The following is a 24,270-nucleotide window of genomic DNA, read 5'->3' as shown; positions in this document are numbered from 1 at the left end:
GCAGGATTCAGCACCAAGGCTCCTACCAGCATTGGGTATGATGTGGTAGTCCTACATCAGAGGCATCTGTGGCATGGGCACATTGTCCACGGATCGGAACGTCAGGACCTGGGGGCACCTGTGCAAGTGTTAATGGGCTCTCTAGAGCCTGATGGCAAGGAGGGTCTGGACCAGGAGATCCAGGCTGCACCTTGAGGATGCAGTGGGTGGGGATGCTTCAAGCATTTGTAGAAAGGAGCTCTGACACAGTCCCTGCTCTGTACTAAAAGAAGCAGGGGTGGATGCAGGGGCCTGAGTGAGACCCAGATACAGGCAGTTGGTACTGTGACAATGTCCACTTTCTAGCTAGGGGTGATTGTCACCTGGCCCTTATGGTGACATCCCATAGTGACACTTGCATTCCTAGCTGTAAGGGCAGGTTACTCACCAACTCAGGTTAATGGCTAACCCTAGGGCAGCTTCTGCAGAAGGTGGAAGTTCAGCCCTGTAGGGACTGTGTGGATTCCTCAGGGAGGTGAGACCCTGCCCTGCAAACTGGGTGGCAATGAGGGGAGGCAGCAGCATGAATGGGGGCCGCCATCCAGTGACTCGTGCTGGTGGGAGCCCTGCACTCACATCCTGCTCCTGGCCAAAGATGTGTTCCTGGATGCTGAGCTGCTGCTTAGCCCTGCAGGTAAGAAGGAACTAAAGTGAGGTAGGGTGATGGGAGAGGGCTGGGATCCTTGTCAGAGGCAGGAAGAGGCTGCATCCTGCCATGGCAGACATCCCTGTAGCTCTGGCCAGGGTGTGCTGGAAAGAGGGCACAGCAGGAGTAGTGCTGCACCTATGCAAGGTGTTGGGCATGGGTGCAGTGGCACTGGGTGCTATGGGATGTCATAACCATGTGTCCTTTCCCCTGTGCAGCATCTTGCCGTGCAGGCTTCCCTGCTCTGCGTTTTCCACCTATTATTGCTGCCTGCCTTGTCTGAGAAGCAGCTTCACACCCCAGCTGCCAGCGTGCTGCTGGCACGCAGCCTCTTTGCCTGTGGCATCTCCACATTGTTGCAGACCACCCTGGGAAGTCGGTGAGAAAAGGGTGTGATGCTGGGCCAGAGCATGGGTTTGCACCCTCTGAACCTGGGTTTGGATAGGTTTGGATTGGAGGTGGGAAGGGGCTCAAGGGCTGGGTTTTCCAAAATGACCCTTTGCCCAACATCATGGCACAGACTGTCCCCTCCCTACCACCACTGAATCCTCCTCTCACCTTTCCTTCCAGCACACTGCTGTGCTTTGCAGCTCCTGGCTGCCTCGCTCCAGCATCGTGCACAGCTGCTCTCCACCTGTGTGCTATGATTGTCAACACTGTTGTGGGGGCTGGGCATGTGCTTTTGGGGGTGTATCCAGAGGCTTTGCCAAGTGCTGTCACTCAAGATGCGCTAAAGCCCATTTGGTATATGGGGTTCTCACATCTTCCCCTTCCTACCCCTCACTCCTGCAGGTCCCAGAGTTTTGGGAGATCCCAAAGCCCCTCTTTTTCTCCCTAACCTGCCCTTGCTGTCCCTCTCCCTAGGCTGCCACTGGTCCAAATCCCATCATTTGAGTACCTGGTCCCTGCCTTGGTGCTGAGCTCCCACCTGTCACTTGGTGTCAGTGAAGATGAGAATGGTGAGCGCAGCCATGGAACCTCTTCCCTGTATCCTGTGGGGTCCTTGGTCATGCCAGTGCATCTGGGTAGGGGTGAGGGATAGTAAAAAGTCCTGCTGACTGGATCCTCTTCTGATGGGACACAGCATCCTGCTCACCTCTGGTTACAGAGACAATGTGTCTGGGCCCACAAATGCACAGTTTGTGGCTTGTATCGTGCCCAGAGATGGGGCAGTGGTTTCTGGGCTGTGCTTGCTGTGCCTTTCTTCAACCAGCAGTCCCACGCTGCATGCCCTCAGACCTGATGTTCTGCAAGCTTGACCCCAGGTGGGCTCTCAGTGCCCTTGAGTCTTGCGTCCTTCTGAAATTCCCTTCCAGGCATGGCTGTAGCCACCATGTGCCCTGAACCACACTGCACCATCACAGAGAGCAGAGCTGCCTCACCGCAAGAGGTGGGTGTTCCTCCTGTGCTCCTATTGCTACCCGCGCCCCTCAGCTCCTGTCCTATCTCTGCCATAGCTCTCCAGGGGATTGCTATGAGTAGGGGGCACATGATGAGGTGTGCAGAGGTAGGGGGGGATGATGGTGCACATGTGTTCCCCTGGTCCTGGGGTGAGCACAGAGAACAGGTGTTCATTTGGGGGGTTTCTGGGAGGGCTTGGGATGCTCTCTGTGTATTCTGTTCTTTCCCCTGCAGGTATCTGGGGCTGTGCTGATCTCTGGGCTGGTCCAGCTGGCGCTGGGAGCAGTGGGTGTATGTGGCTGGGCAGTGCAGCGTTGTGGGCCCATGGTCCTGGCCCCCAGCCTCTCTATCATCGGTCTGTCTGCATACAAGGAGGCTGCTTTCTTCTGCTCTGCCAACTGGGGGGTAGCATTGCTGTACGTCAGCCTGGGAGCCAAGCTGGAGTGCAGTCCTGTGTGCTTCCCTGCCATAGGGACAGGAAAGAAGCATCCCCATGGTGCAAGGCACATGTTTGGGGCCCTGTACCCGTGATGCTGCATGGTGACCTGTGCCTTTTCCCAGGCTCATGCTCCTCACCATCACCTTCTCCCAGCACCTGGGATCCTGCCGCCTGCCCTTCTGTGCCTGGCCCTATGTCCCAGGGGTCTCCATGGAGCCATCTGTTCCCACCTTGCGCACTCTCTCGGTACCACTGCTCGCACACTGCTCTGCATGCTGCCTGTGGGCTCCTTTGTGGGTCCTGGTGGGGTTAAGGGGAACGTGGTGGTTCTGGGGTGGAGCTGGCTGCTGGGGGCAGAAATAGTGGGTGAATGGGCAGCATCGGGGGCCATGGGAGCATGGGGGACCCGTGCAAGAGGGTGTTTGGGGTAGCAGAGCCCGGGGTGCTCCCTGTGGGCTAAGGGAAGATGTGGCACAGCTCCTTTGGAGAAGTGATGGGGTGGTGGCACAATAAGTAGGATTATGGCCAAGGAGAGCAAGGCAGGAGATCCTCTCCTCAGGTTTGTGCTACCTTACAGGTTCTCCTTCCATTTGCCATTGTCTGCACCATCTGTTCTATCATCCACCACTTCCATGTCTCCTGGGGCTTGCCAGACTTGGCAACAGCACAGCTTTCTTGGGTCAACGGCACCCTTCACACACCATGGCTTCAGCTGCCTTATGCAGGTGGGGTTGCAGAGCTGGGTACGGCCTTGGGGTCATCCCTTGGCAATGTCACTTGTCCCCTCTCCTCTACTTCAGGTGAGTGGCCATTGCTCACACCCCGAGCATTGGCAGTGGGCATCGCCATGGCCTTTGGCTGCAGCATTAACTCTGTGGGCTGCTATGTGCTCTGCGGGAGGCTGCTGCGAGCTCCCCAGCTGCCCCCTCACACCTGCAACCGAGGGCTGTGCATCGAGGGGCTGGGCAGCCTGCTGGCAGGGCTGTTGGGTTCTGCAGGGGGCACAGCTGCCAGCATCGCCAATGCCTGTGCCGGTGGCCTCACGCAGGTACAGCTGGGGGGAGGCTGGTGAGGGTGGGAGCATGGAGGCTGTGGGGAACCTACTGCTGTAGTACTGGGGTCTGGCTGCTGGAAACAAGGGGCTGAATGGCAGATCTGCATGGAAGGGTGGTGCTCCTCATCCTCCCCCTTCCTCCTTGATGCTAGGATGGCTCTCGTCTCTCAGTGCAACTCAATGCATTGGCGTGTGTGATGCTGGGCATGTCCCCAAGGCTGGTAGGGCTCCTTGCTCACATCCCTCTGGCAGTTCATGGTAGGTGTTTTCTCCTCCCCCTGTGCTGCAAAGCAGTGATGTGTGTCCACCTCCTGCAAGACTCCTGCCCCATGCAGGTGGTGTGCTCTGTGTCACCTATGCCGTGGCCGTGGGCATGGGGATCTCGTACTTCCAGTATGCGGACATTGACTCTGGGAGGAACATCTTCATTGTCGGCTTCACCATGTTTATGGCACTGCTGGTGCCACGGTGGCTCAGCGTGGCTCCAGCTCACCTGGTCACAGGTAGCGGGGATGCTCCCTGGGGATGGCAAAACCTCAGCCCCATGGCATGGCAGCTACCTGTCCCCCTGGCATGGGATGCTGGTCTTATGACAGCTTCCGCCCCTTCCCTGCTGCTGGCTTCAGACATCTCAGGTCTGGTCCTGTCACTTCAGGCTGGGTTCCCTTGGACCTCCTCTTCCTCTCCCTGCTCGTGATGCCTGTCTTTTTAACTGGTTTCTTGTCCTTCTTTCTGGAGAACACAGTCTCAGGTAAGGGGATGCTGTGGGTGACGCTGTGTGACCCTGTGAGCCCCTGTTCTCTGGCTGGTTCTCCCTGGCTGTGGAGTGCAGGGGGCTAGTGCTCCCATTGCTCTGGTTGCAGGCACTCTGGAGGAGAGAGGGATGCTCACTGACAGGGTGCAGCGGAAACCTGGGACCGGTTCTGGTCAGCCCTGGAGGGAGGGCAGCAAAGCCAGCCCTGTGTATGGGCTCCCCACCAGGCTGAGGAGGCTGCTGCCCTCTTCCTGCAAAGCCTTCCCCTGCTGCTTCCTCTGTCCGGTGAGTGAAGATGAAAAGGAGGAAGAGGAGGATGGTGGCCTTGTAGCTGAGGAAGGGATGGCTGCTGCGGGGGAAGGGACGCACCTGCTCCTGAAGCCTGGCACCGGGGAGACGCAGGCAGACAGGCAGCCAAGCCAAGCAGAGATGCTCACGTCGCACACGGGGGCCTGAACAGGTGGGGACACCTCATGGGGGACGTGAACCATCCCTCCAAGGCAGCTCATAAGCCTCTCCTCCTTGTTTCTCGAACCTTCACGGGCAGGAGGGATCTGCTCTTTCACACTGCAGACTTTGTTTCCCTGCTTCAGAGAGGAACTATAAAATCTTTCAACCACTTTTGTTCTTGGGGTTTCCTTTCTGGACAGGCTTTGTCTGGGAGATGCCAGTCTATGACTGTTCCTGCAGAGGGCACAACCATATTGCTTTGCAGAGTGTACCCCTAAACCCCATCTTCAGCCTTTGGGTGCTATCACCTCCCACCTGCTGGGGCAGGGCTCGATGCTTTAGGAGCTGTAGGTACCAACCTTTCCCTACTGGCAATGTACAATGGCAGGAAATGATGCCCAGGACTGAGGTGTTGTCCCTTGTTTGGCAGTGCCAGAGTGCTGGGTGGTTCTATATGGCGGGTAGGTGTTTTGCAGTTCATCTCTCATGACAGCAGAACGGCACAGGGATCCTCTGAGGGGCTGTCCGGTTACACGAGCTGCAGTGAGGTTTGCATCAGCTGTGCTCCAGTTGCAGCATTCACAGATCAGAGTCCAGGAGCACAGCCCTCACTCCCAGTGCTGCCTCCACCAGTTTGAACTGGCTCGTGACAGCCCAGCTGGGAAAGGATCCCTGCAGTTCCAGTGTACAGCAAACCAGGGTGCAAGGACAGGAGGTCTTGGGCTGGGAGGACAAGGGATCTGAACTACCAGAGGCTTATCACTAGGTTGGGTTACGATGCCAGGTTGCAGTTCCCCCCAGTTTGGTTGTAAGGGGCACAGTGATATTCAGGAGCACCCAAAGGTGGCTGCAGGGAGGGAAGAGTGTGGGTGCAGCCTTCCCAAGGTGTATTTGCTGTCTCGTGTGTGTGCAGAGGGCACAGAGAGCAGGAACTCACTCAGGTAGCACCCTGCATCCCAGCTGGGTCCTGCCTCCAAACTCTTGCACTGCAGCTCATCCTGCAGCTAATTTGGCCATGCACCCCAAACTCTTCTGCAGCTCAAGGCCATATTTTAGCCATGCAAGCCTTCTGGAACTGCTCCCCCTGTGCACCGCACCCTGAACCTAGCTGGGGACCTGCAACCTTGCTGTGCCCCTGAGCACCCCAGAAGAGCAGCGTCACGAGTGCGTGCCTTGGGCCATGCCCGAGGGGAAACCCCACAGTAGCGGGGGTGAGCAGTGAGCCCAAGGCTGCCGTATCCCCTCTGCCAGCGCTATGACGCAGCCAAGGCACCCTCGCCTCCCTAACGCTCGCATCAAGTTGCTTCCCGTGCCGGTGACGCGCAGCACATCCCAGCGTGCACCCGTCCCTTGCGCGGCACGGAAGAGCGCAGCACGCTGGGAGCCGTAGTCTGGCCCTCACCTCCGGCCTGGCTGCTGCAAAGCCGGCTGCACGCTGCTCTGCTCCTCGGGTAACTCTACCTGCGGAGCCCCGTCCTGCTAGGGAAGGCGCCTGGGCACCTGCTGGTGGGCAGAGGTGCCTGTGCTGAGCCGGGCTGGGATCTGCCCCGTGCCGGTCCCAGCAGAGCTGTGTGCCCACGCAGGGGTGCCTGGAGCTGCCCGAGCACCCTCACCCTGGGCAGCACGGAGGGGCTGCGGGGAACCGAGGGTCTCTGTGAGGTTGTGCCACAGAGCCTTGACGGGCTGGGGATGAAGCAGAGACCTGTTTGCTCTCTTGCAGATGGAGTGCTGCGAGGAGCTGGAGAGCAGGCTTCTGACCCAGCCTTGGGCTTCTGTTTGCTTTGGCGAGTCCGCTTTTATTGCCAAAGCTTGCTTTGGGGATACGGGCTACACGCTGCTGATCTCCGACCTCAGCGGTGTCTGGTACGAGAGTGCCGACGCGGAGGCTGTGGGGCAAAGGTCCAAGGTGAGTGTCTGGAGTGTGCGGAGACCTCTGGTCCTCCTCGTGCCAGCTGATGTCCCGGCACAAACTACTGGCTGACACAACAGCTGACGGGGTACCACGGCAAGGCTGGGCTACAAACACCCGCATCAGCAGCACCGCCGCTGTTGCGCCCCCTGCTTGCTGGGTAGGCAGGGCTGGGAACGTAGCGGGGCTGGGATTCACGGCCCAGGGGTGGCTTTTCCCAGCACTGGGGCGCACCGAAGCGATCTGCGTGCCGGGCTTCCCGCTGGTTTTGCTCCCAGAAACGCTGCCTGAGGTGGAAGGGACCTCCGGGCTGAGCGGAGCTACCCGGAGCTGACCCCCTGACGGCCCACCCTCGCCTTTCCCCAGGAGCTGAACAAGCGGCTGACGGCCCCCGTGTCCTCCGTCCTGCAGCGCCTGCACGGCACGCTGAGCCCCGCGCTAGCCGGGCAGCCGCACGCCGCCACGTCCTTCTCCTGCCGGCGCTCGGCCGGCGAGCTCAGCCTGCGCTTGAGGAGCGAGCTTTCGGGGCTGCCCTTCTACTGGGATTTCCGCTGCAGCCCCGCTCCCGTGGCGACGGTGAGGCGGACCCCGTCGGGGCGGTGCGGGGCCGCGGTTGCGGGCGGGCTGTGAAGCCTGAGCCGCCCTGCCACCCTGCGCGCAGCAGAGGGCGCCCGGCGCTCGCTCTAAGGCTCGTGGACCCGACCCCGCTGCGAGCCCCGAGTCCGGAGGAGGTGCCGTGCCTTCTCCGTGCGCTCGGCGGCGTGGCCAGGCTGAGGGCTTTGGTGCCCAGGGCTCTGCCGTGGGGAGCTGCGGCCCGTGTGAGCCATGGGCGGGGGGAATCCCTCCTGCTTCTGGTCTCCTTTTCCTTCAGTTGTGCTTGTACATCTGAGATCCTTTAGGTTTTTCATGCAGCGTGGCCATTTTCCCGTATAGAGATGCGCAGATCTGTGGGGAGGGTCTGGGTGGGCCCACCGAGGGCTGGGGGCACAGAGTGGGCTCTCCGCCTCCTGCGGCACCCCAAGTGGCACAAGGAGTGTGACTGCCGGGCTTCCACTCATGCTGCAGCCCTCAGCTGTGAAATGGCAAGGATGGGGTGGAGGGATGTGTCCTGCAGTGTTCTGGCTCCCTTCTCCTTGCTCACATCTTAGGACTGTCCTAGGTGTGCCGTCACCTTGTGCGTCCCCTGATACAGATGAGCCTGGCTTTACAGCACCAGGTGCAAGAGCTGACCTCCATGCTACACCAGAAGGATGCTGAGATCGAAGACTACAGGGAGAGCGGGGCCACTTTGAGCAGAGGTGAGGAGGCTCAAGCAGCGAGCTGGCATGCTCTGTTCCCCCTGGCTATCACCCAGCCAGGCTTGTGTTTCATGTTCAGCCGCTCCAGCAGCAAGACGGTAGCTAGGAGGCTGGGGAGCAGCCCCTTGGGGACAGTGAGGGGAGGAACAGCCTTTGACTGGTAGCCGGAAGACTTGGGGAGTCGCCAAGGGGCTCTCTGCTTTGCTGAGAGCACCTGGCTGCTCCCCAGGAGCCCTCACTGATGCCAGCAGGGGCTGGTCCTGGAGCCGAGTCAGGCTCCTACCCGCGGAGCTCTTGGAGAGCAACCAGTGGCTCCCAGCTTGATGCTGCTGGAAGTGCAGCTGTGTGCGTGGGCCCCTGTCCAGGACACAGCCTGGTGTGGAGGATAGAAGGGTGGAAGCCCCCTGGGGAGAACATGGGTTAGGTCCTGCTGAGGGTGCTTTCTGTCCCCGAGAGTAGCTGAATGCACCCAATCTGCCCAGCCAGCTGTGCTCACCTGCCTTGTGCTAAAGAGCTTGGAGCAGCTGGAAAGCCCAGTTGGGGTCCAGGGAGTGATACTGGTGTGTTTCCCTTGTATTGCTCAGCATACCTGAGCAAAGCTGACCTGGTACTTCTCCAGAAAACATCTGTGCGATGATGGGAAAAGATTAGTGTGGAATGAGGTAAAATGGGGGTTTGTCCCTGTCTTGCAACATGAGGACACAGAAAAGCAGCTGGAGATTAGCGGCTCCCGATTTCCTGGGTACATGGCTGAGCAATGTGCAGACTGGGACGGTGCTTCCAAGATTCTTTACATTTGAACAAGTCATGGCATCTCCGTAGACTCCACTCTGGGCTGTTCTTGAAGCTGGAGTAAGGCATCAAAATGGAATGGACATCACCTACCAGGAGAAAACCAGCCCAAGGGCTGCTGCAGAGGAGTACTTGCACCTTTGGGTAGCTGGTAGATGTGTCCTCAGGCCAAAGACCTGCTAGGTGGTGTGGCTGGCTCAGGGGATGAGTGTGATGGAGCTGGGAGGTCTGTCTTGGTTGCTGCTCAGGCTGATTCCTGCTTCCCCTTGCAGATCGCCTGCGAACAGAGCCCTTCCAGGAGGAGAAGTTTCTGCAGAACTTCATGGCTGAGGTAAAGAATGGTGTCAGTCCTCCTTTCTCCAACCAAGGTGTTGTGGGGAGCCAATACCAGAGGCCCCAGTTTGTCGTCTGCTGGGCTGGATGGGGAGCTCTGGTAGGGATGGCTGGACTTGGCTGGAGGGGAGTAATGCTCAATGTGCTCTCGTGTGTCCCTCCTTGAGCCCTTGTGTCTTGTTTGAAGGACAAGCTGAGCTGCGGACGTGTCTTCCACTGGGGATATGACACAGTGTTTTGTTACCCTCTTGCCACTGCCTGGCAAGAGCACTGAAATTGCCAGGGCTTTGAGCTGAGCTGGCTGCTCTGTGAGAGCACCTTCCTGTGGACCTGAAAGCCTGATGTTGAGAGCAGGCAGAGAGCAGATGAATGAGGAGATATCATCTGCTCTGTTTGGTTCATCTTTGGCTTTTTGGAGTGACTTTGCAGTGTCTGATTGTGGGGACAAGCGGCTTTCAGCCTGATCTCGGTGTCATCCCTACTTCTCACCCCATGGCACACTTGGCTCTGGAATCATATACGTGTGTTGGAGAAAGTGAGGTTGGAAGCAGGAGCTTTCCTCTGCTCCCTTTGTATCACAGGAGCTCTAAGATGATTCAAAGCCATGGGGAAATGTCAGAAATTGATACCAATGAGCACAGAAATACTCTGGAGTTTCTGTGTGCTGGCTGCGCAGGAGTGGGGAGCAGTAGCAGAGGACCCTGGATCAGCCAGAAACACGGAGCGTGGTGTCACACATGCTGCATAGAGAGGATGTTGCTCTGTGGGACATGTGCTGATGTTCTCGTACAGCTGGCTGTAAACCATCTGCAGATCCTCCTTTACATGGGAGGCATTGCATCCAGCACAGGCAGCTTTCGTTTCCCCCTGGTTATGATGGATAGAGATGAATTCATGGCTGGACTGAAACTTCGAGGTTGCCTAGGGACCGATGATCATGACCAGATTACATTCACCCTGGGCAAAGAAAGGACATTCCTAAACAGTAATTTATATCCTTCATGCTCTGAAAGGGCTAATTTCCCAAAGCAGGGGGAAATTATGAGTGAAATCAGCTAGGAGGAAACGTTTAGATAGAAAAATGTGAATGAAAATTGTGAGCTCTTTCAGAAGAATCTCAGAAGCCACAAAAAGCCACAATTCCACAATCAAGAAAGAGGGCAGCGCTGGCCGAAAGCCCGTTCTGGTTCAGCGGCAAAGTGAAGGCAGCAATTAGATATAAAAGAGCAGTTTATAACAAATGGGAGAGCAGGAGCAGATAGCAATCCATAGAAATTAGAAATTATGAAGTGTAGAAAATGGGTAACAGAAGCTAAAGACATCAGGGAAAAAATCATGGCGAAGGACAGAAGGAAAAGGTTTTACTTAGTGTATTAGGAGAGAAGCCCAAAGTCCCGGCAATGGGCTCAGCCCGTTAGTAGGTGGAGGTGGTAAGAAGGTTGATAATGAAGCAGACATGGCAGAAGTGCTGGGCAGATGTTTCGGTGCTGTTGCTGGAGGAATGCAGGTGGATGTGCCGGTACTGGGAGATGATGGAGTATGTCTTTGTCCAAGGGATGGATGAACGGCATCTGGTAAAGATGAACGTGGGGTTGAAGCTTGGGGTCTGTGGTGTAGGACATGGGAGAAGCTGCTCGGTGGCGCTGGGCGGCTGCTTGTGCAGGAGGGAGGAGGGAGCTGCTCAGTTTCTGTGTGCAGTTCCATTCAGAACTCCCACTGTGAGTTTTGTAGGATCTCTACCAGGATTTCTCAGCTGCCCTTTTCCCAGGCAGGGCGGTCCTGCTTTCTCCTGCTGCAGAGAAGCTGTTAAAGGCTTCCTCTTACCTCTGTGTCTTTTCATTTCTACTGCATCCTTTTGGAGAGGCAGTACCAGGGCTGTGTGTGCTTGGGATGGATACACCCCAAGGGGTAACATGATATTTGCTGCTGTTTTTTCTCTTGTCCCCTCATCACTCCTGATTTCCTTTTGCTTTTCTGGCTGCGAGGCTGGAGTTTCCAGACACCTCCTGGCATCAGCAGGGCATCTCCTTGTCATTCCCTCCTTGGCATGAGCTGCTACAGTGCTCTGCTCAGAGAACGTGAGGCTAATTGGAAGAGTAGTTTAGGCCATCTGGTTATCTCTGTAAAATAGGCAGGTATTTCAGCTCTGTGTAACGTTGTGATAGGAGAAGCGAGAGGAGCAGGAGGGGCGGAGGGTCCCTCTGGGCACACTTGAGGATGCTGCCACCAGCTCCCGTGCCTGGGTTGTGAAAAAGATGCCGGGGAATCAGTGAGGAGTCACAGGAATTAACTGAGGGCTACAGAGAGCCCAGCATTGAGCGACTTGGAAGGCAAGAGCTCTGACTAGTTTATCAGAAGGAAAATTGAGAGGCGCCTTGATTGCAGTGCGTGAGGGTCTTTACAAGGAGAAAATGCTGGTTAGCGAAGGGCTCCCTTTAATCTAGTGAAGAGCAGCAGGATATGAGCCAGGCATGGGGAGCCAGAGCCAGGCAATTCCCAGCTAGGACAAAGGCACATGGTTTTGCTCCTGAGGGTGATTAGCAACTGGGACACGTTCCCAAGGGCAGCGGTTGAGACTCCATCTCTTGATGTCTCCAAAAGCAGGCTGGGAGCCTGATGGGAAGCAAACCAAGATGCTGGGCTCAGTATTGGGCCGTGCGTGGTTAAACATCAGTGGCTGAGAGGTCAGATGGAGAGCTCTGATGGTCCCTCGTGCAATGGGACTGCAAATGTTTAATGATGAAGGCAGAGTGATGGGGTGCAGGGCTGCGGGGTGCAGGGCTGCAGGTTGCACAAATGAACTCCATAGCTTTGCTTGTGGCAGCTTTGAAGCCTCCACTTCCCAAACTGATGGTGTATGCCCTGTGGAGAGGAAAGGACCTGCCAGCTCCAAGAGCAGTGCTGCACGGGAGGACACCGCTAAGCATGCCTTTTCACAGGGCTCTGCCGGCCAGGGTGTTGTAACTAATTGTGGGGAGTTTTCCAGCAAAGCCCTGGGAATATTTATACGTTTAGGAAACGACGCTTTCACACACACAGTTTTTGGCAAGTGTTCACTGCTTAGCAGCTGCCTGCTCTCAAGCATTGCTAAGGGAGAGCAGCAGCCACGCGCATGGTGAGGTGAAGGTGGCAGCTTTTATTGGCAAGCCTGGGGGCTCACATGGGGAGAGGGAAAAGCGAGCAGCTCCAGGGCTGGGCACCTTGGGGCTATAGGTCCAGGGGCACATCTACAGCGGGCACTGCTGGAGAAACCTGTGGTGATGAGGGTCATTTCTCCTGCTTTGGTCCAGCCATACAGCACTCAAAACCACCGGGATAAACTCACAGATACGATCAGTTCAAATATAGCCCCTGCGCCCCAGGATGCTTCACCCTGCATATTTTTATCTCCTGTGGCCGGTGCGCGCTGGGGTGGATGCTCCCCACCTCCGGCCGCCCTGTGCACTTGGCTTGTGGTGCAGGGCCCCGGCAAACAGGACGTGGAGGGTTCACGGGTTGACCTGGCCCAGCGAGGAGGAGGATGTGCCATCAAAACAAGCAATGCTGGAGAGGAAGATAAACAAACACTGGCTTCCAGCACGGCCCCGGCTGAGGGCAAGTAGGAGCTCTGGCCTGGGGCTGGTGGGGCGGTAGGGCTGACGTCAGGGAGTGCGGGGGTCAGAGCCCCATCCCATTGTTCTGTAGCAGGGCTGGGACAGGACTAGGTGTCCCCATCCTGCAAGGCGCAGGGGCATGCAGGCAGGTGGAGGGCTCCCACTGGGGTTGCCCATTGCTCTCATCTGCCCGGTGCCAGCATGTGCAGCCAGCCACCTGCACAAGCTCTGTTTGCCCACACCACTCTGCCTCTCCCTTTTAATGGGTGCTAAAAATAGGGCTGGGGATGGGAGCTGCTGCTGGCTGCCCATGGGTGACTGTGGCTGTGTGTGGGGCAGGGCAGGGACCACGTCCATCCTGCAAACCCAGCCTGCTGTGGCAGGGTGGCAGAGGAGGAAGCAGCCTTTTGGCTCCTGCTGACAAATGGTTTTAATTAGCGCAAGGTAGCTGTGGCTTTGCAGCTGCCTCTGGGCCAGTGGCACAGGCATGATGTGGGGCACACATGATCTGTGGCACAGGGTGATGCTGTGGGTGCTCATCTGCACTGGGGTCCCTCTGCGTGGCACCAGGTAGTGGCTGGTGGCCATGGCTCTGTGCTACCAGGGACAAGCACTGCAAAAGCCATGGCAGGCTGGGGTCAGGGCAGATGGAGAGCATGGGGCTATCTCTTGGGGATGCTTGGCTGAAAGGAGCAAGCCCACATACGCATCCAAGCCTCAGCGCTGTACTCATCATTGATCCAAAGCACACCCATCTGTGCCAGTACTGACGTGTGCATTGGGCAGAACGTAGCATCCCGTTTCTGTATGCTACGCTCATTTCTGTGCACGCGTCCACAGGTGGTGGGGAGAGAGGCAGTTTGGGGTGAGTGCGGGTACCCACTGCCGCGTGGGGGCTGACCGCTGCGTGGGCACCGGGCCCGCCCCGTGTGTTTGCCACCAGGGCGCGTGGCGGGTGCGGTGTGGCTTTATTTATTTATTTGCTCAGGCAGCATCAGGTGAGGGGGGCCACGACTGGGCAGCACTTTCTGGGTCGCCGCCGGCAACCACAGGCCACTTACACAAGCAGTGAGTCAGTGGAGCTGCACACTGCTAAAACCAGACTTGGCATGGGCGCTGCGGGGCAGCGGGCTGCCTGAAATAGCGCCCTTACCGTGGGCAAGGAACAAACCCCCTCTGGCACAGTTGGGCCGTGCTGGCTGCCTGCCTGCTGACTGTGATTGCTCCATCACGGCAGCCCATCCTGCCGCATTAGGGCTGAGGATGCTCCCTGTAGGGTGCCTGCTGTAGAGTGAGGCTTGTAGCCTGACCCCAATGGCTGTGGCTGCCCTTAGCCACAGTCCTTGCACTGACTGACCTGGAGAGCATGTGACACAAGTTGGGCACAGGCAGCCTGTGTCGTCTGGAGTTTGTTTTGGGGATGGAGAGTTGGGCTTGTTCATTGTGACGATTCTGCCTGGATCATGGCAGAACCCATGGAGATGCATCAGTATGCATGTACAGGGATGTACAGACACAAACAGGGAGCCCTTGTTTGCATTTGAGGGCTTCCTCGTCCACTCTGTGCTGTGCCATGCTATGCTGTGCTTTGCCATACGATGCTGTGTCATGCTGTGCTGTATGGTGCTGTACCATCATGGTGTGCCATGCCATGCTATGTCATACCATGTGATGCTGTGCTGTGCCATGACACACTCTGCTGTGCCCTGCCATGTTGTGTCATGCAGTTCTATGTCAGGCAATGCCACATGATGCCATGCTGTGCCATGATACTGTGCCATGTTTTGGTTGCTACTGCATCCAAGCAGAGGGGTATCACAGGCATTCTGGCAGCAGGGCCCAGAGCCCCTCTGGTGAGGCACTGGCCCCAGCCCATGCATGGGCACAGACCATGCAGGGGATGATTGATCTCGCGTCAACAAGTGGTGGTTTGAGCCAGTGCCAGGCCTCAGCTCAAACGGTGACATGAAGGGGGAGAGCCCCTTCTCCCTCTGGAAAGCAGAGCTACTGCAGGACGCTGTGAGGGGTGATCCCCAGCTGGGGCTCTGAGCCCCATGGTTTACAGGCTGCTTCCAGCCCTGCAACCCAGCCTGGCCTGAACTATATTTGGGGCAGAGGAGGGAAAAGAATGGGTGAGAGAACAGTGCATTGGTGTCATCTGCCCCTCTCCTCTCCTCTGTGCAGGGCAGTGCTTTTTCCAGCTCTGCAGCTCAGGATGTGGCAGCAGCTCCTGTGAGCAAAGGGGGTTCTAGGGAGGAGAACAAGATGAACTGTGACTGGGCCCTGAGGAACTGCTCAGTGTCAGTATGGGATGTGGTGGCTTCTCCATCTGCGGTGCTGGGGTCTGGATGGGAGTATTCCTTTCTTGTCAATTGGCCCAGTGCCCCTGTGCTCTGCCATGCAGAGGATAGGCTCCATCCAGCTGTGCACATCTGGACTGGCTGCTGTGCACCCAGGGGCACATCCTGCCCCCCATGCACACGCCCCAGTGAAGCCATAGCATTCCTGAGGCCGCCTGCTCCCTCTCGGCTCAGACCTTTGTGTACTATTTATCTGTGTGAGGAAACAGAGCCATTCATGTATTTCTCTGCCTATTTATACCTCTCCCTTTCCGTATTTAGTGTGTGTGCAGGCAGAGGGGGCAGCGTGCGCCGGGGCGACTGATGTTCTTGGCTCCAGCGCTGGCTGGAATTTCGTCCTGGAATGTCTCCTGAACCACTCTGAAAACACGAATAAATCTCTGTGTGTTGTGTGCATGTGTGTACACAAATATATAGACAACTTATAGACACTGAGCCCTATGGGGGCATTTGTGAGTTTTGCTATTTAAAGACACGAGTAGTTATAGGGCTCTCAGTGAGCCCAACACCTCCGTATCAAAGGGATGCGGGTCGTTTTGCTAGCGGCCTGGTATTTGGGAGATATATGGCCCTTGCCCTGCCCTCTCTGGGGAGCTGAAGCAGTGGCTGGCTCCAGTTCCCCTAGTGCAGGCTGTGGTGCCTTCAGTGTGTTAGAGTAAGGGTTTGGGGGCACTTGGGTGTCTAGGACTTTTGGAGGGCGAGGCGTTATCTCTCCATGGTGGTGCTCATGGCTGCCTGGGAAAGATGAGGATGCGCAAGGGGCAAAACAGGCATTGGGTACCAGGTCCTGGTGGGTGCTTGTCTGGGCATCTTCTCGGGAAGCTCTGCAAAGTCTGGTGCTGGCAGCTGCCTAGAAAAGGCAATAAAAAGGTGAAGAAGGACAAAACTAGGTGTCAGAAATTGGGTACCATTCCTTAAGTGGGATGCTGAGGGCATCTCCTGGGGATGTGGCTGCCTCGCTGGGGATGCTGGGTGAAGTTTTGGCCAGGAGTGGCAACTTGGAGGGCTTCCCACCCTGGGATGTTTCCGCACATCACAGGGTGACACTGGGGAGGATGCTGAGGCTGAGCTGGGCTGGCAGGGGCGGATCAGACCCTGCCTGGCTCCCATGGCACAGCGAGGGAAGGGGCACGGCAAAGCCTGGTGATGTGGAAGTAGGCAGACATTTCAGCCCAGCTCAGGGCAACGCCAGCTTTTTTGTGACCCGGGTGCTGAAAAGCCTGATATTTTGGGCTCAAAATGCCCACGTTTGGTCTCTGGCCAAAGAAGATGTGTTTGTGGGTGGGGGAAATTGGAGCAAATTCCTGCCGTGAGCACAGCACGTGTGCGCGCGCGTGCGGGTGTGCGTAGAGGGGAAATACAGTTTTCCTTTTTAAAAAAGCACCACTTATTTTTATACAGAACTCCAGAAGGACTGAATGTGGAAACTTGGCCTGTCAGCAGCTGTCACAGGGGAGCGGGTCCCTGCCTGAGTTTGGGGGGAAACCACAGCTGGGTGTTAATGGGACTGTTAATGAATTAATGTTGGCTGCCGTGTGCTAGGGGGGAGCGCACAGCCCTTCCTGGTACACGTGCTGCAGGCCGGCTATGGCTCACATATAGGATGGCTGCACCTTTCCAGAAAGCCCCAGCTCTGAAGCCGCTTGCTCGGCCAGGTGGGGCTCTCCTTGTGCACCTTAGCTCCTCCAGTGCTCTGGATTGTGGACCTGCCTGTCTGCAGCCAGATGTGGGATTAATTCTCTTGCTGTCTCCCCCGAAGTGTGGAGCGGTGCTCGTATAGATGTAGGAGCTCATATAGATGTAGGAGCACAGCTTCAGCTGAACGTGGTGGGCTCAGAGATGTTTGCAGCATGTGCTCCCAGCTTGGTGGAGATGGCTCTGGAGGAGCCAAAACCAAAATGCAAGGGATGCAGTGGAGCTTAAGAAGTAGCATTGTAACCTGGTTGGACTAGAAATGGGGAAAAAACAGACAGGACCTGTGAAAGAAAGAGCAAATTCTTTTCCTTGGAGATCTTCGCTTTTCTCCATGGACATCTCCGCTCTTCACTGTGGACATTTCCTTTCTTCTCAATGGATGTTTCCTGCTGCTTCTGACTTCAGGTTCTGTGGATGACATCTCAGCCATGGAGAAGCCCATGGCATCTCCTGAGGATTCCATCTCTGATACCAGTTAGCAATTGAGAGCGTGAGTCAAGAGGAAGAGTGAATGGGAGTAATTACGATATCAAGGAAGGGCTGGCCATGGTGAGGAAGGAAAGACCACACCAAGGAAGTTGGCCATGCTGAGGAAGTAATGACTGTGCTAAAGTAGGGATGACCATGCCCAGTAAGGAACTGTAGGGTTCTGTAAGGACTGCCAGCTGAGGATGCTGCTATGGATGGAGACTCAGAGTTGAGACGGAGTTTGTGGGCCTTGCTGGGAGGAAGGCTGGAGGAGCCCAAGCACAAATATGGATGGGCTCTGCCTGCCCCATGCTTGGAGAGTGGCCCCAGAGGACCCCAAAGCCCAGCCTGCAGGGGCTCTGAGGCTCCTCTGTGCTTGGCCACAGGCTCCCAGGGCCTGGCCTGGCTTTTGCGGGGCTCAGAGCCCTTCCCGAGCCCATCCCAGACAGACGGATATCCCAAAACCCACTGGCCACAGAGCCAGTCCCAGGGGCCCCTGCTCTTGGTCCCTCTATGTGAATGGGGTGGTGTGCGTGTGCCCAGACTGTCCTCTTCTGTGACTGTACGGTACACACGGCTAAATATATGTCTGTGCAGATACAGGAACTCAGAGGGACCGAGTGATGCTCCCTTTCTATACCTCTTTTCATGGGGAGAGCTAATGAGATTCATGTCATTACAGGGCTGATGTTTTGTGGGATGGGAGCCTTTTAAACGGGATGTGTCCTGCCTTAGTCATGGCAAATATTTACCAAAAAAAAAAGAGAAAAAAAAAGAAAAAAAAGGAAAGAAAGGGGGAAAAAAAAGGGACATACCGTATAAAATTAGAGTTCTGAAAATAGTATTTAGAGCAAGTGAGAGAGAGAGGAACCTCAACCAGAAAATACAGCCCAGTCTGTTCAGGAGTCAGGGGAAAAAGAGAGAGAAGAGAGAGAGAAAAAAAAAGAAGCCAGAGATAAAACGAGAGAAACCTCGGCAGTAAAAACAGCATCTTGGTAAATAGACTATTAAAAAAATTCTGACCTGCTTTATGGCTTTCTTGGCTGCCGTTCAGCTGCGCTGCCCTGCCGGCACGGAGAGAAGGTAGCGGGGCCGGCGTCTGTGTGGATGCTCAGAGCCCCGGGACGCGGCTCCCCCCGCGAGCAGCCACGGGGCGTTAAATTTAGCCACATAATGATGGCCCTGACGAGGCAGCCTTTTGTAGCCACGCTGTAATTACTGCCTGGCTTATAAATTTTATTTTTCTTATTATGTTTCCTCCTCCTCCTCCGCTGGGGAAGGGGAAGGGGGGCTCCCACACCCCCATCCAACCCACAGCTCTCTGGGGAGTGGGGGGTACGGCTGCAAGGGATGAAGGGATGGCTGCTGAGCCCAGTGCTGCTCCCTGCATGGGCAGGGGGCTCACCCCACCTTTGGGGTTGGGGACAGTGGTGAGCTAAGCCAGCCCAGGCAGGGTCTCCATGGCACAGAGCATGGTGTCCTGGCCTCTCTGAGCCTCAGCACCAGGACTGGGAGAGGTGGAAAGGGCCAAGGCTGGCTCTGTCCCCGTCATCCTACGGACACAGTGCTGGGATGGGGCAGGGGGACAGAGCCGGTGCACATGGGGGACAGTTTCAGACCGGGCAAGAACGTGCCAGAAAAGGTCTGGTTCCTCTCTTGTTTTCCCAAAACAAAGGAAACAGCCTTGCATTGCTGGAAGTCGCGTGCTCGGGCTGTGCTGCCTTGTTATCATCCGATAACCCGACGACCCAGGAGCTGCCCTGCTCCTCACCCGCCGGGATCGCACTACGGGATGCGAACAGCTTCCGCATTAGCTGCCCTTTGCAGGGATCTGCTTTCCGCTCCCTGGGCGGGGGGGTGAGCAGGGCTGACTGTGTGACAGCTCCAGTCCTGAGCAGTGCAGGTAATAAGGGTGGAGGGCAGCAGCAGTGAAAGGGCAGAAAGGATACAGGTGCCCTGTTGTGCATGGGTGTTGCCATCCCATGGGAGATTTGGGATTCTGCTGTGTCTTGCTTTGTCCTTTGCATCTTCACTGTTGTCAGGGCAGGTTGGTGCTGTGAGGAAAGGGCAGTCAGAGCCCTGTGACCAGATGGGGCTGCTGGGCATGGTGGGCAGCATGTGGGGTAGGGTCCCTGGGAACGCGGTGATGTGTTTGGAGCTGGGAGCAGCACTGACACTGCCCACTCTCCTTTTCATCTCTGCCTTTTCACCCTAGCAGTGCAGCAGTGCTGAGGCACCGTGGGGACCCCAGTGGAGCTGATGGTTGGGGTGACATGTCCATCACAGTGGAGAGCTGTCTGGGGAAGAGTGTCCCTGGCACAACAGTGCATGGGGGACATATGGGACCTGTTCCACGAGCTGTGCTCAGGGGACCACCTCCTCCCAGAGCAGCCACCTTCTCATTCCCCACGCTATAAGGGCTCTGTTCAGAGCCAGGATGACCCTAGGCAACCTCCATCCCTCACTCAAGTGCCCGTTTCAGGGCAGGTGGAACAATACTAAATCAACTCCTTTGAAGCCTCCCGGCCCACAGCCCCACAGACGTGCCGCTCTCCCTTTCCCCCATCAGCTGTGGGCACACCGGGGGCTTGGCGCAGGGATTCAGCACCAAGGTGGTCGTGGGAGCCCTTGGGGCTGCGGGATGGCTTGGGAGCCCGGCTGGGGACTGGGAGACAAAGTGCCCTTTCAGCCCTGGAAAGATGCGTGTGTGTGTGTGTGTGTGTGTGTGTGTGTGCATGGAGGTGAATGCCCTCAGCCCTGGGGAGCAGAGAGCAGAGAGCTGGCTGTGTGCAGCCCATGGAGCAGCCCCGCACGTGTGCCGCTGCCGCGTGTGCAGGAGGCTCATGCCTTTCCATCCCGGTGGATTTATGTACGTCATACGTGTGCCTTACTCATCAGGGTGTTTTTCTTTCCTTGTTCTTGGGTCTTCCCCCCCCCCCTCCCACCCCTGCGATGCATCTATAATTCTTATAGTTTTTATCCCTTTATTTTTATTTTGTAAATCACCGGTTTTGGAAAGTCCTTAGGAAAATAAACAGTATTTTTAGAGCGTGTCTGCCAGGCTGCTGATCCCGCCTGCCCTGCTCATCGCTTACTCACTATTTGTTTAAACTTCCATGCTCCCCCACTGCTGCATCCCGGTGATGGGGCACGGGAGCAGTGGGCACGCGCGGGGCTGAGTGGCATGGCGGAGTTGTAAATGAGCAGAAGGCAGCTCCAATCTGGCCTTTATTGAGGTCTGGGCTTGGGTAGCGCTGGAGCAGCTTGCCCTGTAATCAGCCAGCCACCAGAGCTGGCCGGCCTTGTAATAAAGCAGCTCTATATTTATTTGTTCTGTTTATACCCTGCTCTGTAATAAGTCGGGAGTCCTCCCCAACCCCTTTTTCGTTGGGTCTCCGAAGGGATCTGCCATCCCGCACTCAGTGCACACTCCGGCCTGGCTCCTGCAGCTGGAGCAGCTGTGACACATCTGGGCAGAGCTCAGCCATGCGCTTCTCCCTCCATGTGCCCGCCACCATCCCGTTGTCTGCATCCCAGCCCTGTCTCCCTGCTCACCCCTTGCCTTTTCCAGAGCCCCTTCCCCCCCACCCCCCTTTTACTTCCCCCCCTCACTCTTTCAGCCCTGGGTCTTTTTAAAATCCGTTCATTAAAGGCAATTCAGTCACCCTTCTGCCGGCGAGGCTGGAACACTGACAGCCTGTTTGCCTGCCTGTCTGTAATTAAACTCAATCTCGGGGTGAATACAACAATGTGACTGCACTGAATAATTCCTGGAGATCCTGACGCCGAGGAGGAGTGTGGCCTGTGAGCAGCCCATTCACGCCTGGATTGCTATAAATACTTTACTATGTGGCACTAAGAAAACTTCAAGCCCTACCCCCCCCCCCCCCCCCTTATTTTTTTTTTTTATTAGTGCTACATAATATAGGAATTGTGTGACTTGAAGGTTCCTCCTGTGCCTGCCTGGGTTCACAGGCCTGGGTGTGACCTCACACTGCACTGGCTGAGTTCAGGAGCCTGCTGCCATGCCCAGGGACCTCTGCATTGTCCCCAAGCTGTGCCAGGGGACTGCAGGTGGCCCTGTGCACCCTCTGCTCCCTGGACAGCATCCCTGGGCTGGCTGGTGGAGTGCCACATCTGCAAGTGCAGTGTGCAGGTGCATTGCAGATGTGCACATCCAAGGCTGCTGGAGAGGTAGGCGACAAGGGATAGGGATGTGGACAGCCGTGCCACCCTGCTGTTGGCCCAGGAGATGGCCTGATGGAATTGATGTGAGGCTATCTCTGCATCTGCGTGGCCGAGTGTAATGTTGGCTCAGTGCCGGTGCTTTGGGGACAGCAGTGTGTGACAAGGACGCGGCAGATGGCGCCCTGTCACCAGCTGCGGAAGGCTGGTGGCCCTCAGCTCCCGGCTGTGTGCAGCTGCGGCTGTGCAGCTCTGCAGCATGGCACTGCAGCTCCGCATCCCAACACCACCTCGCTGCATCCCAAACACTGCGTTGCAGCAGCGTCGGCGCTGCGGTTCTGCGTCCTGGCTTTGCACCTCTGCACTGCAGCCCTGCAGCCTTGGCACTGCCCACACTGCCTCTCTGCGTCCTTAGCTTTGCATTTCTGCATTGCCCTGGTGCGGCCCTCACAAAGGGATGCTCTCAAGTAGCAGGGCTGTGCCTTGCAGAGGCACTTTGTCCCCTTAGTGAGAGCCACGTGGCAGCTGCCACGCAGCAGGGGTGTGGGGTGGAGTGACCAGCGGGCTTTCCCCCGATCTCTGAGCACAGAGCCATGCTGTTGGCAGCCAGGACACAGCCTCTGCCCTACCAGGTGTGGGTTTGGAACTGGGACGTGCCTGGGTCTGCTTCCTGCCCTGGGTTTCCCTGCTGCACAGGGGCTCTGAGGGCACACAGGTCCCTCTATGCTCAGCTCTCTTGTGTGAGTCAGAGTGGATAAGCAGGGTTAAGCCCTGAATTTGGGGGTTCTCAGCCCATTTTTTTTGCTTTAGGAAGGCTATGAGGATTGGATGGGTTTCCATAGGAGCTGTGGAGGGCTGGGTTTGGGGTCCAGCTGCCAATCTCTACGAGGGCACAGGAAGGACGAAGGGAGCCAACTGGGTTCTGCTCAGTGTGGTGCAGGGAGCAAACAGCAGCCTGCCGTGGCTCAGCTGCCCTTGTGATGTATTGCTTAATCCTTGGCAGAGATTTGCCTATTTATGTATGATTTTGCTGCAAAGCACGTTGATATTCAGAGTTTTCATATAATCCTCAGCTCTTGAAGTCATGGGATTGTAGGAAAAGGCAAATCTGTTGCAGTCATAGGGTCTCACCTGGCTCATGGCAGGTTCATATAGTGGGATGTTGATGGTAGTAAGGGTCTGCTCACTGAGGTGGATGTGAAGACCAACAGGCAAGCAGAGATACCCCAAGAGTTCCCTGTGTTGTGGGTGCACTTCTCCATATCTGCATGTTTGGGGTTGCACATGTGCTTTGCATTTGGTGCAAACGCCCTTGGAGTAAAAATAGAAGTTGCTTGCTCTGAAATGGTACCATGCTGTCTTCTTATGCCCACGCTTCCCCTTGGGGATGGAACATAGGGGTTCCTGCATCTTCAGGGCTGCTGTCAAACCCAGCAGGGTTTGCGGTCTGTGGATTTATGCACCCCATGGCTGTTAGGGCATTTCTTTTTCCCAGTGGGGACTGGTGATGCACTGCCCCTGCACCTCTCCTCTGTCCTTGGATCCCTCACTTAAGGCTTATGATGGCTCTCAGACATTGATAACTCTGAGGGGCTGCTGCTGTCTGAGGTATTTAGGTGATCCCATTGCTCTGGAGTCAAATAAATCCTGCATTCCCCATACACCGGCCACAGCTTCTGTGCTTTGGAGCTGCAGTGCCACGCACCCTGGGGTGAACAGCATAGGGAAGAGCAGAGCCACACAGAGACGGTGAGGTGACTGGATCTGGAGTTATTTGTGCTGCTATCGGCCTGATTTTGCCAGGTGTATGCTGGACATAAGCCATGGGATGGCTGTAGGCATTGCTATGCATCTTCCTTCAGCAGATGCCAGGACCCCTGCTCCATGCGGCGAGTGGCTGTGGTGTCAGGGCAAGGGATGCCAAGCCTGCTGCAGAACTCTGTCCCCATGCTGCCCCAATGGCGAGATCTCTGTGTCCTGCTGGTATCCCGTGGTGCCGATGGCCGGAGCCGTGGTGCCCGTGCCCCAGCTATATGGAGTGCAGTCCTGTCTGCACAGCTCCTGGAGCTGCTGCCCTCCTGCTTCTTTCTGGTGCATGTTTATGGCTTGGAGGGAGCCGTGCTGCCCCAATTCCCCATGTGCTCCTAATTTTATATGTCCATATATATCCATGCAGCATTTGATACAGGTTTTATGGGCATTTCCATACATTTTACAGACACAGCCATTACAGAGACAGGTTTCACCTGAGAAACCTCAGGGGAGCAAAGCACTGAATCGCCTTAGTCTTGGCCTCAGAACAAGGCTCTCTTCTCTCTCTTGCCAGAACTGCCGCTATCAGCTCTGCAGAGTGCTTGGGGACGGTGAGGGGCTGCCAAAGTTCTGCCCCGAGAGCTGTGACATGGTCCCTCCTTCCACCCTGCTCCTTCCAGGGCTCTGCTCTGTGCCGTGCAGTTGGGGGCTGCCCTCCCTTGTTACCCTCTGCTCAGTCCCACATGCGGGGGTAAGTGTAAACAGTACCTGGCCCTGATTTGGGCTCCTGATTCCCCCATCTTCACAGCATGCTGATGATGGACCAAGGAATTTTTGACCGTGTATCAGCGGTCCCATTTTCAGGGGAAACGCCTGCTCCCACTTAAGGCTGCCTCTGTGTGATGCCATGGGGACCGGTCCTCATTGTCCCATCATCCCCATCCATGGCCTCAGCTATTCATAGCATCTCCCCTCGCCCCTTTCAAAGGCTGCTTGGAGCCTGGGGTCCATCCCACTCTGTTTTCTTGAGCAGGTCCCAAAAGCAGGAACCATTTGTGGCTTCCCCGGCTGGCGCGTCTCTGCTTGGCCTCCAGTGGGTGTT

The 24,270-nt window shown here is 56.5% G+C and overlaps 2 protein-coding genes across 3 annotated transcripts in view; both read left to right on the top strand.

Annotated features, from left to right (window-relative positions):
- Nucleotides 1-544: 544 nt before the first annotated feature.
- Nucleotides 545-4,789, top strand: SLC23A3 (solute carrier family 23 member 3). The gene is made up of 12 exons (XM_072342424.1): nucleotides 545-673; nucleotides 904-1,064; nucleotides 1,550-1,644; nucleotides 2,002-2,075; nucleotides 2,321-2,502; nucleotides 2,648-2,771; nucleotides 3,103-3,250; nucleotides 3,326-3,573; nucleotides 3,732-3,837; nucleotides 3,915-4,082; nucleotides 4,235-4,330; nucleotides 4,443-4,789. The coding sequence occupies exons 1-12, from the start codon at nucleotides 545-547 to the stop codon at nucleotides 4,787-4,789; spliced, it is 1,878 nt and encodes a 625-aa protein (XP_072198525.1).
- A 1,358-nt stretch (nucleotides 4,790-6,147) lies between these two features.
- NHEJ1 (non-homologous end joining factor 1) overlaps nucleotides 6,148-24,270 on the top strand; it is a 31,318-nt gene continuing 13,195 nt past the window's right edge. For both annotated transcript variants that reach the window (XM_072342147.1, XM_072342148.1), the window contains exons 1-5: nucleotides 6,148-6,234; nucleotides 6,504-6,689; nucleotides 7,059-7,268; nucleotides 7,852-7,990; nucleotides 9,055-9,113. In XM_072342147.1, coding sequence (XP_072198248.1) covers nucleotides 6,504-6,689; nucleotides 7,059-7,268; nucleotides 7,852-7,990; nucleotides 9,055-9,113 — 594 coding nt within the window. In that variant the 5' untranslated portion in view covers nucleotides 6,148-6,234. The remainder of the gene's footprint in view (nucleotides 6,235-6,503; nucleotides 6,690-7,058; nucleotides 7,269-7,851; nucleotides 7,991-9,054; nucleotides 9,114-24,270) is intronic.

Source organism: Excalfactoria chinensis, chromosome 7, assembly GCF_039878825.1.
Source record: "Excalfactoria chinensis isolate bCotChi1 chromosome 7, bCotChi1.hap2, whole genome shotgun sequence".
NCBI classification, from domain to species: Eukaryota; Metazoa; Chordata; class Aves; order Galliformes; family Phasianidae; genus Excalfactoria; species Excalfactoria chinensis.
This window is presented reverse-complemented; position numbering and strand designations above follow the sequence as displayed.

Excerpts from the sequence above, each read along its gene's own strand:
- SLC23A3 (XM_072342424.1), top strand. The coding sequence starts at position 545 with ATGAGGGGAGGCAGCAGCATGAATGGGGGCCGCCATCCAGTGACTCGT. Across the intron at positions 2,503-2,647 it reads AACTGGGGGGTAGCATTGCT|GCTCATGCTCCTCACCATCA; the intron begins GTACGTCAGCCT and ends GCCTTTTCCCAG. Across the intron at positions 3,574-3,731 it reads GTGCCGGTGGCCTCACGCAG|GATGGCTCTCGTCTCTCAGT; the intron begins GTACAGCTGGGG and ends CCTTGATGCTAG.